The sequence below is a fragment of the Camellia sinensis genome, chromosome 1 (assembly GCF_055761805.1).
Source record: "Camellia sinensis isolate YWXY chromosome 1, ASM5576180v1, whole genome shotgun sequence".
NCBI lineage: Eukaryota > Viridiplantae > Streptophyta > Magnoliopsida > Ericales > Theaceae > Camellia > Camellia sinensis.
Window position 1 is genome coordinate 217,849,939 of NC_138961.1, and position 12,297 is coordinate 217,862,235.

Here is a 12,297-nt window from a genome sequence, read left to right on the forward strand (position 1 = left end):
TCATTGTATCCTGAAAGATAGATGTCCATTGAATTCTGAGCATCGGTGGGAGAACGAATCTGTTTTAAGGAAAAAGTGTCACACACTCGACTCGATCAGGTTTTATATATTTATGTACTGTAAGTTTTGTTACGTTATTATGTCGATTAATTTCAGTTTTGGTTTTGCCCAAAAAAAAAACTGTTTACATATTTTTAAATTATATTTTCCATATATTTTTAAATTATATTTTCCATATAAGTTGGTACTATTTTTCTAACAAATCTTATAACATAAGACAAATTATAATTTTGATACTAGACAAATTTTAGATTTTACAAAACATGAAAACATTAATATATTGACAAATGTAATTTACCACTATCATATGATAAATTAAATTTACGAAACTCATAAGACAAAATGTATTTATATTTTATCTTAAATATAATTTTTATGATTTATTTTTTAATTTTTACCAATTAAATTATGGCATGTATTTGTTATTAAGAATTTAGAGTACACAATTAATGACATAAGAATAAAAAAAAAATTACTTATATATAACTGTGATAAAAATGAATAGAATTTAATTGATTCTAAATTATAAAAAAAAATTCACTTATATATAACTATGATAAAAATGAATAAAATTTAATTGATTCTAAATTATAATAAAAAAAATTCACTTATATATAACTGTGATAAAAATAAATAAAATTTAATTGATTTTAAATTATTTTTACTAAATATTCTAGATAAATTTTTTAAATTATTATTTAATTTAAAAAAAATTAATTATTTATTTATGCTATACACAGCCCGAGTAATTATATCCTAGTTGTATATATATGTCTAAAGAACCTTTTTGAGACTTCCAGAAGTGTCAGTTTCATAGTGGGGGCCGTGGTCCGGAGTGGACATCAAAATAACTAAAAAGAAGGATATGAGTAACATATAAATAATATTATGTAACATTTAGAGAATATTTAATAATTTTAAAAAATTAAAATAGGTTCGGGAAATTATTATTTGGAAATTAGTGAGTTTAAAAATAATTGTACTATATATGAAATTTTTTTGAATAGAAAAAAGAATGATTAATTACACTAATAGTCCTTATAGTTTGAGATTTGTGTCACTCTGGTTCCTTACTTTTCAATTGTGACACATTTGATCCTGAATTTTGAATCTTGTTTTAAATAAGGACAATTGAAAATATCATTAGATTTTTCAAGGGTAAAATCATCAATTTGATAAAATATAAACTAATTTGACCAAAATAAATATAAAAAAAATATTTTTAATTTTTTAAAAATTATTTTTATCCACCAATGATAAAATTATGTAAAATTAATAAAAATTACATGATTAATTTTTTAAAATTAATTTTATATGATCATCATCCAAACACATAATGAAAATTAATTTGGTAAAAAAATAAATAAATGTCTAAAAGATTTATCAATTTTACATAATTTTATTTTTAGTGGGTAGAAATAATTTTTAAAAATTCAAAAATATTTATTTGAGATTTATTTTTGTTAATTTAGTTTATATTTTATCAAATTGACAATTTTACTCTTGAAAAATCTAATGATATCTTCAATTGTTCTTCTTTGGAACGAGATTCAAAATTTAGAGCCAAATGTGTCACAATTGAAAAGTCAGAAACCAAAGTGACACAAGACTTAAACTATAGGGACTATTTGTGTAATTTACCCAAAAAAGAAAACTTGTACGTAAAGATAAAATGACTTACACTATACACATTATAACCCTTGAAAATGAATTATTTTTTTCACTATTCCCAGATTTGTGATTTTTCATAATAACTTTTTATTTGTTCCCATTAAAATAAAAATACAAAAGTAATAATATATAAATAAATTTTATATGAAATAGTCTAACATCTTATCTATCCATTTAAAAACAAAACCCGTAATTCATAATTTCAAAAATATCACACTATTTGGTTTGAGTTTTCAAATGTAGTTTTTTATTTTCTTTGTCTTAGTGATTTTTTAAATATTTTAATTAATTATTTTAACTTTTAAATACACTTTAAAAGTAAACATTTATTAATTTTTGTTAAAAAAATCAATAAATATAAAAAATCAGTATCTTATCGAATTTTTTTTAAAAAAATATTATAATTATTAAATGCATCTAAAATTTAATACGTTTAAAAAATAAAAAAATAAATTAACATATAATTCTTTTTAAAAAATAAAAAAACTCAAAATAATTAATTTTTGTTTGCAGGTTGATCATTAAAAAAAAAAAATTGCAAGTTCAGCATAAATTATGTCACTTGACAACCGTTGTTCTTTGCCTCCGTTTGAGAAGTGAGTTGACTTTTAACTTTTTAATTTTTTAATTATTTTAATCTGAGGTTAAAAAATTTAGTTTGGGAAAAACTTTTTGACTTTTTAATTTTTTTTTATAAAAAAAAATATAATAATTATAGATTAAATTTAATATTTTATTTTTTATGATTAAAATAATTTATTTTATTTTTTTGTGACTATTTTAAGGCCTGACGCACCAAAACCAACATCCCAACACGTATTGACTGACTTCGCCAACGTATTTGTCAGTTTAATGTTCCACTTTCTTCGTCGTCCATACATTACACGATTAGGTTTTCTAGTTCACCTTTATTCATTCACTCACTCCATTCATAAACAGAAACAAACTTACCTTAACAGCAACAACTACAATTCCATGGAAACTCTTCACTCCCACAATCATCTTCTCTCTCTCCTCTTCCTCCATCTTCTTCAATTCTCATCTCTCTCTCTTCTCTCATCAACCTAAACTTCACCAAACAAGTACTTCATCAACTGCGGCTCAAACTCCGACGTCTCAGTCACCGGCGTGCCCACCCGGAACTTCATCTCCGACGAGAATTCCGGCTCTTTTTCCCTCGTCGGAAAAACCAGCTCCGTCTCAGACACCAACACATCAAACTCCTCTCCTCTGTATCAAACCGCAAGAATCTTCACAAACCCGTCTTCTTATGTGCTCCAAATCGACCAGAGTGGGACTTACTTGGTACGCCTCCATTTTTATGCTTTTTCTTCTTCGAAGAAAAATCTCTCAAATGCCCAATTCAACGTTTCGGCTTCTGGGTTTCTCTGTTGTCGAATTTCAGTGTTCAAAACCCTATAATCAATGAATTCATGCTCACCATCAATGTATCCGAATTTATAATCTCTTTCACACCTACCCAGAAATCGTCTTTTGCCTTTGCAAATGCGATTGAGGTTTTTCTTGCCCCTAACATCACAGATGTTTCGACACCGCCCATTTATGTGACTCCTTCAGGAGCTCGCGGTACCTACGATGGCTTGCTTTCTCAAGCCCTGCACACAGTTTATAGGGCTAATGTGGGTGGTCCTCCGATCACACCGGCTAAAGAAACACTATGGAGGAATTGGGTATCTGATGATGATTATTTAGTTACCCCCAATGCGGCGAAGAAGAGTGAATTTCATAGTGATAGGCCTGTGTACCAGACTGGAGGAGCTACTGAGTACTCTGCCCCTGATCTTGTCTACCAAACAGCAAAAGAGTTGAATCTAAACTCTAGTGGGGGTTCGAATTTCTTCAATATAACGTGGCGGTTCAATGTGAGTAAGAATGCTCCACACTTCGTTCGAGTACATTTTTGCGACATAGTTAGCACATCCATAAATGATGTTCTTCAGTTCAATCTGTATCTGTATAGCAAGTTTAGTCAGAACATTTATCCATATAATGTTGTTGGCCAGTTGGCAGTTCCATTTTACCAAGATTTCGTGGTTGATTCTGATAATTCTGGCTTTATGGATATCGGTATTGGCCCTCGGAATGATTCAATAATTAAAACAGCCTTTCTGAATGGAGTAGAGATCATGGAGGTAATAACGGGATTGGGTTTGGTAACTGAGGTGAAGAAGCCACCGAAGAAACATCTGTTTGTTGTAGTTGGTTCGGTTGTTGGAAGTGTGGCGTCTCTGTTAATGTGGGTAGTAGTGGTGGTGGTGTGTTTGAATTGCAAGAGAGCAAAGCCTGTTGAAACTTCAGTTTGGCAGGCAATCCCTGATTATGGAGGAGGGAGTTCTTATGTTAGTACTACTGAAAGAACGGTCAATGGCTTCCCTCTTGATAATCTAAACCTTGGGTTGAAGCTATCTTTTCAAGAAATTCTGTTTGCAACTAATAATTTTGACACTAAGTTGATGATTGGTGAGGGTGGGTTTGGAAAAGTCTATAAAGCAACTCTTCGGAATGGCATGAAGGTGGCTGTCAAACAAAGTGAGCCAGGAAATGGCCAGGGCTGTCCAGAATTCCATACAGAGATCATAGTCTTGTCCTCAATTCGCCATTGCCATCTTGTTTCCTTGATTGGGTATTGTGATGAAAGGTCTGAGATGATACTTGTTTACGAGTTCATGGAGAAGGGGACTCTGAGGGATCATCTATACATTTTGAATGGAGAGTCTCAGAAATCATCGTCACAATCTGAATTGTCTTGGAACCAAAGGCTTGAAATTTGCATTGGTGCTGCAAAGGGTCTAGATTATCTTCATAATAGTTCAGGAAGAGGCATCATTCACCGTAATGTCAAGTCAACGAACATCTTACTTGATGAGGATTATGTGGCTAAAGTTGCTGATTTTGGTCTCTCAAGATTAGGTGATCTTGATCATACCCATGTCAGCACAGGTGTAAAAGGTAGTTTTGGTTACCTTGATCCTGAATATTTTAGATGCCTGCAGTTAACGCAGAAATCCGATGTTAACTCATTTGGGGTAGTTCTCCTAGAAGTGCTTTGTGCAAGACCAGCCATCAATAAGTCGCTTCCTGGGAAGGAAGTAAACTTGGCTGAATGGGGGTTGTTTCGGCAAAAGAAAGGGCAGCTTGAAAATATTGTTGATCCTTTGCTTGTGGGCAAGATCAATCCCAATTTGTTGAGAAAGTTCGGTGAAACGGTGGAGAAGTGTTTGAAAGAATATGGTGTTCAAGGGCCCAACATGAATGATGTTGTGTGGGACATGAAATATGCACTGCAGCTTCAACAAACTGCGAGGCACAGAGAACCTCATGAGGACAGCACAACAGACGCGTCGTGGGTGCTGCCGGTGCCTGCCATTCAGCAGTTACCTTCTCATAGCATCCCAATTGATGAATATGACATTCCCATGGATGATTTTACAGATACTAGTCGTTTATATGCGCACGGAGTGTTCTCCATGTTGAACATTGATGATGGCAGATGATCTTGCAGTTTGAGGTACAATTTTTGGTCTTCCTATGTTTGGTTCTAGTATGCTTACAGGAATAATGCTGAAGAAAATCAGGCATATTTCCTTTGTTGGGTTGCTTTGCTTTATAAATTTAAGGTTTGTAAATTAGGTGAACGTTTCAAATGATAATTGTGTAAAAATCAGCATAGCAAATTGAAGTATTGTTCGACTTTCAGTATAATTAATGTTTGAATTCTAGATTTGATGTTGGACGGTCTTAATGTTTTAATGAAGAGATTTATTTGATTAGAATAATGCTATATATTTGATTATCATTTAAGGGAGTTCTTTTTCTTTTACTGCATTATATTATATCTCTATTCCTAATGGCAGTGTGCAGAGTTGCGTCAATTATGCAAATGACAGTTACAAGTGCTAGCATTTAGAAATCATGACGATATGAGACAATAGGACTGGAAGCTACTTAATGGTATAATCATGACGATATGAGACAATAGGACTTGAAGCTACTTAATGGTATAGTGTAGAATAGAATTATTGTCCTTTACTGGACAATTTGTATATTTAACATTCTCTTCCAAGAACAAGAGGACACTTCGATTGTTTTGGACAGTTATAGATGCTCCTAGATATTCAAGATCTATTTGTCACGCAGCATTTGTTGGAAAAATAGTTTTATAGTGACTTTAATGTGAAATTTAAGTAGGTCCTAACTATTGGTTGAGGTAGGGTTAAATAGGTTTCGATTCTTTGTAATAAGATCTTTACATCACAAAAAGAATGACAAAAAATTATTATGAATTGAATAAAAAATTATCTCATAAAGTAAGCCTCATGAATGAGGTATTAGGAATTGTGTATAACTACCAATCCCACATTGATTGTAGAAAGAAACATTGATAGATATTTAAACTTCAAGATTTTAATAAGGGCATGAGCCCTTTGGGACATCCAAATTTTTCGAAGGAAGAAAGTTATGGATCTTTTAAGGATGGGCTTAAGCTAGAACTATGATCCAAGTTGGTTATACAAAAATCGTCACACGCGTGGCACCCGTCTGGTCCGGGTCCATGATCCATTGTCACGACCATCGTAACCGGCCAGTAATCGTAGGATTACGCGGAAGCAGATAGCAAATATACAGCGTCCATTAAGTTGTGCAAACTTATATGAGACAGAAAAATTTTAAACTTTACATTCATGCATTTACACATCATATATATATATATATATATATATATAGGCTAGACAAAAAGGGACTTAGATTTACATTCATGCATTTACACATCATATATATATATATATATATAGGCTAGACAAAAAGGGACTTAGCCTTATTTACAAATTAAACAAAAACCAGTTTAACTAATTAAGAAAACAAAACTTAAATTTTAATCACATAGCCATAACCATTTGATATATCCGGAACCTCCACGAGAAGCACATAGGTCATTTGACATATCCGGAACCTCCACGAGAGGCACATAGGTTGGCTGACAAAAACAAATTCCAGGCAGACGCCTCTAAGCCTGATCATGCGCCTGATCACCTACATACATAAATAATACAGTGAGTTGGAGCCTAGTGAATAATAACAAAGTAAAGGGTTTGGTCACGCGCCTGATCACCTACATACATAAATAATACAGTGAGCTGGAGCCCAGTGAATAATAACATCATGCGCCTGATCACCTACATACATAAATAATACAGTGAGTTGGAGCCCAGTGAATAATAACAAAGTAAAGGGTTTGGTCACGCGCCTGATCACCTACATACATAAATAATACAGTGCGCTGGAGCCCAGTGAATAATAACAAAGTAAAGGGTTTCAATGAATAATGTCCATTACAGAGTCAGAAATCAGAGTTTATATCAAAAACAGATTTTTATCAGAAACAGAGTTTTATGCATATTCAGATTTCAATCAGAAACAGAATCATATTCATATTTTTATTCAAATCATATGCAGAAATCAGAGTTCATGCTTAATCTTACATAGTATATCTGTTAGCGCTAACAGATCACATATAGAGTATCAAATATCATACTTGTCAGTTTCATAGAGGAACCTCCGGCCGGGTACAGATAACTTATCAGTTCCATAAAGGAACCTCCAGTCGGGTGCAGATAACTTGTCAGTTCCATAAAGGAACCTCTGGACCAGGAACAGATAACATACTTGTGTCACAAATACTTATCGAAAATTGGACAATCATTCATAATACAAAACATAACATTTCATAAAACAGATCTTATTTCATATATAGAAAATAATTTAACTTGAATATAGATTTACTAAGTTATTACTCACAAATAGCTGCAGAAGTAAATCAAACAGATTGGATAGATTAGATAAATCAGGTAGACAATAGCGCGTGACCTACACATGCACATAACATATACACATTGAAATACAGTATCAATTCATTTATCAAACTTGACTTTTCTTGTCTTTTTCTAAGTAATCTGAAGTTCTACTATGCTTATTCTTTCTTATTCAAATGAACCGGGTTCTTATTTCATACATTCTTTTATTATTAAGTCATTTTTTAATATACCAATTTCTTACTTAGCTTCTTAAACAATAATCAACTACTAAATCAATGATTCATTCTTTAATTAACTAATTTATATTGATTGTTAGTTTATTAATCTTCAATGAGCCATAAATCCTGTCTAGAATGCTTGGAAGTGAAAGAGAACGAAAATCGAAATATGAAATAGCTTTTCAAAATTTTCTGAAACAGGACTCTTCGCTTGAGCGGAACCCTTGGTCTGCAAAAATACTGGTTGCTTGCATTCTACGCTCCAGCGACAACTTCTTTGCTCGAGTGACCGTGACAAATTCTGAGTTTTTCATAATATTGTTTAAACTTCAATACACATTACCAAGGCTCCAAATTCATGCATGACTCACTCGAATATGCAAACACATTCCCAATCACATATATTTGTTTAATAAAACTTAAAATTTAATCTATAAGGCCCTTTCAACAATATTTGCATGTATCGAATTTAAATCAAAATCAAACTAAGTTTTGATTCTCAAATACAAATTATAATTTATTTTCATATTTGTTCAAATTTACATTTAATTCTTTTCATCCATATCAAACCCAATTTCAATCTCATAAGTTCTAAAATATGAATTAAGCTTTCAAAATATAATTCCAAAATGTAATTTCAAAACTTAGGTTTAACATGGCTTGTCTAAAATAATATAAACTCTTAAATAATTAAGAAAATTTGATCAATTTGAAACCATTGACATCAAAACTCCTTTAAAACAATACAAACTCTTAAATAATTAAGAAAACTTGATCAATTTGAAACCATTAACATCAAAACTCCTTTAATATAAAATTAAATCTCATTCTTCATAAACTCATACTTTTTAACCCAAAACTTAATTACATATGTTTCAAAATATGTTCAATTTGAATAAAACTTTTAATTTGAATTACATGCATGGATTTAAAATTAAAATTAAACCAATCCTTATCTTTCATAATAAAATCAAAACATTGTCTAACTTTAGGATTAACTCCAATTTTCATAAACTTGATTTTTATAAAATTTCTTTCTTCTTTTCTTCAAAACATGAAATTGATTATCTTAAATTCTTCAAATTCATGATGCATGTATAAAACACTTATTAAAATCCAACCAATTCTCCATTATCAAGATCAAACTATAATTTGACTTCTTAATTTGTATCACAACCAAACTCATAAACTTTAAAATATAAATTAAATTCTAAAATCTTGAAGATTCACAATGCATGTAAGGATAACCTTCAAATTTATGAAAGGTGACAAAGATCAAACTCAAATATTAAATTACAACATCAATTTCTTAATTATCAAACCTAACTCAAATTTTCTTCATTCTTTTCCTAAGTCTTTCTATTTCCATGAAATTAAACCTATTTACTTCTTGATTTTGGATGTTAAGTAATCAATCTATAAGGATTAAGCTTGAATTTCTTACCTAAACTCTTGAATTTGATGAATCTTTGATAAATTCTTGAACTCGCCTTTAATTCCACACCTTTCCTAGCTTTTCCTTCCTTATTTCTTCTTCTTCTTGAACTCTTGAGTTGGATTTCCAGCAGCTAACTCTCTCTCTCGGTCCTTCTCTTTATCTCTCTCGGTCCTTTTTGCTTCCATTACATTCCTATTCAACGTATTGAGTTCACCTTTTTCTTTTTGTTTTTCTTTTGTTCTCATTGATTCTAGAACTCACCAGCACACACACACCTTTGTCTCAACATCACACGTATACATACACTTGTATAACCAGAATTCTCAGCACACCCACACAGGTTTCTCTCCACACCCACACACACTCACAATTCTAGATTCTTTTTTAATTTAATTCATGAATAAGATTAGCTTAATTTAAATAACACTTAGTCTTAATAAATCTTAATTAACACATAATTAAATTAATTACAACTAATTTGTCTAATTTGACTTTCTTTAAAGCCTAATTAATTATATTACATTTATCATTTTGAATCAGATTTTTAATCAAACTCCCAAAAGACTCCAAATTTTAAATTAAACTTATTTTCACCCTCAATTTTGGTTTCTTAAATAATTTAAGCCTTCAATTTTTTATCAGACTCAAAATTTTGTCAATAAATTACATATTCAAATTAGGCACCACATAAATGAATTTAATTTATAATAATCTTAATTCCTACTTCGTATAACTTAATTAATTTCAATTCGGGCCTAATTAATCAAATCTCAATTTTATAAATCTAAATCGAATATTTAATTAAACTCTCATATGGTCCGATACTCGAAATTAAAATAATTCAAATCACCATTTGTACTATCTTGAGCTATTTAGATTTTCAATTTCTAAGTTTAAAATAAATCCTCAATAAAAGCATATACGAATCATCTTCCATAATTTTCATAAATCCCGAATTAAATCAAAGTAATGGGCAATTAAATTCAAATCTCTTTGATTAATTAAATGAAAATTATTATACGTAGTGGGGTCATCACATCTATAGCCTCGGGCTGAGGTTTGGGCTGGGCCGAATTGGTGGTTCACCAACCTAATTTTTTGGGGTTAGGTTTGTTTGATGGCTGCAGATATACATACATGTCTATATATAAAGTATATAACTCACACACTTATTTCTCATCAGTATATAAAGTGTGTAACTTACACACTTATTCCTCGTCAGTTTCGCAGAAGTAATGGGCTACATTTGTTGCCAGTCTTCATAGTTAGAGGCTCTTCCTCTGTTTCACATTGTGTATAAAAAGAGGCCATCTTCCTTGGTTGCAACACAGAATTTTTTGCCTCCATATTATATAGTCAGTCTGCTATATATTTTTCTTCCTGTGTGAGAGAGTATTGTCGTTGTCAGTTCGTTGGAGCTAAACAAAAGGTGTTTTTGTGTTAGCGAGTCTATACCATTGTATCTTGGGAGATAGATAACGATACACCGCCAGCACCCACGATGAGGTGACAAATCTGTTTTAAGCAGATTGTGGTATCACACAGGTTTCGATTTACTATCTTTTCTTCATTTTATTTTGTTATATATTTATGTTCAATCTAATTATAATTTTTCATGATTTTATGTTATGTATTATAATTTATTAAATATGAATCTATTTATTTATTTTATTTAATTACACAATATACATAGGGGAAAGAACCAATAGATCCTAAATTTGGAAATGTTAACCCATTTAGTCCCGAAGGTTTTTTGTTGGACTAATAGGTCCTATTTCCCAAGAAGCTTACTATAAGCCTTTTTATGATTTCTCTTCTTTTCAAACATCAAACATTATTCATCCAACATCAAACATTAACAACGTCAGGATTATTCATCAAGCATAAACCACTAAACATTAGGATTATTCATCAAACATCAAACACAGATTCTGAACCATTAAACATTAGGATTATTCATCAAACATCAAACATTATCCATCAAACATCAAACATCAGATTTATGAGTAACATCGTCGAAACAACATCAAACATCATCATCAAAACAACATCAAACATCACACTATCATTATCAAAACGACATCAAAATAACAATTAAACAATTTTTTAAATAACAATTAAACATCAAAATAAAACATTATTCTTCAACATTAAACATTATTCATCAAACATTATTCTTCAACATCAAACATTATTCATCAACCATTATTATTCATCAAACATTATCAATTCTCTTTAATTCTTTGAATCTTCGTTATTGAAAATCCATAACCAGAGCTCAAAACCAACAACAAAACGAAAATGCAGAAGTGGTTTTCAATCGGCAGCGGCGAGGAAGATCGGCAACCACCGCATCCATTGACGTCTTCATTGTCGTCGTCTTCATCATCGTCTCTTTGGGCCGATTGGAACTCATACACATCGTCAAAAGCTTCGGAACATAGCACCGCCTTGGGGGTTTTTGATCTCGATCTCAAATCTGCTGTTAGGTCTGCCAATGATACGGTCGCTGGTACTTTCAACGTGTAAGCTCCTTCAATTCCTCTCTCATTCAATTCAATTCTAGGGTTTATTTATGTAAATTAGTTGTGTTTAATTTGCATCAATTGTTCTTTGTTGATGATTAATGTTGTGATGTTTGATATTGTTTTGATGATGATGTTCTGATGTAAAAAAAAGACTAAATAATTTATAAAAAACACTCAGAATTAGATGGAGTAACATTTTTCAATATGAGACCTATGAGTAATTTTTCCATTTACATAACTGCATTCTGATTTAATCACCCCAACATGGTCCGTACATATATATCTAAAGAACTTTTTTGAGACGTCCAAAAGTGTCAGTTTCATACAGAGATATTGGCATTGTTGGGTTACACAATCATATCGTCTTGGCAATTGTAGTAGGGGCCAGGGTCAGGAGTGGAAATCAAAATAACTAAAAAGGAACATATGAGTAAGATATAAATAATATTATGTGATATTTGGAGAATATTTAATAATTTAAAAAAAATTAAAATAGTTTAAAAAAAATAAGTCACGGAAGTAATTATTTGGAGCAATTGTAAATTAGT

General features: G+C 31.0%; 1 protein-coding gene and 1 long non-coding RNA gene across 3 annotated transcripts; one reads left to right on the top strand and one right to left on the bottom strand.

Moving 5' to 3' along the window:
• Positions 1-2,562: 2,562 nt before the first annotated feature.
• On the top strand, positions 2,563-5,485 carry LOC114309378 (putative receptor-like protein kinase At5g24010). Its single transcript, XM_028255091.2, is given in 2 exon segments — positions 2,563-3,111; positions 3,114-5,485. Coding segments are annotated over 2 exon segments (2,661 nt in total). The 5' UTR covers positions 2,563-2,583; the 3' UTR covers positions 5,247-5,485.
• Positions 5,486-6,479: 994 nt separating this feature from the next.
• Positions 6,480-9,505, bottom strand: LOC114309371 (uncharacterized). Of its 2 annotated transcripts, none has more exons than XR_003645748.2 (3): positions 9,228-9,505; positions 6,871-6,926; positions 6,480-6,783 (listed from the first exon to the last, which is right to left on the bottom strand). It is a non-coding gene; the product is annotated as an uncharacterized LOC114309371 (long non-coding RNA). The 2 variants fall into 2 exon arrangements; XR_003645749.2 differs by having other exon boundaries at positions 6,867-6,926.
• Positions 9,506-12,297: the final 2,792 nt, after the last annotated feature.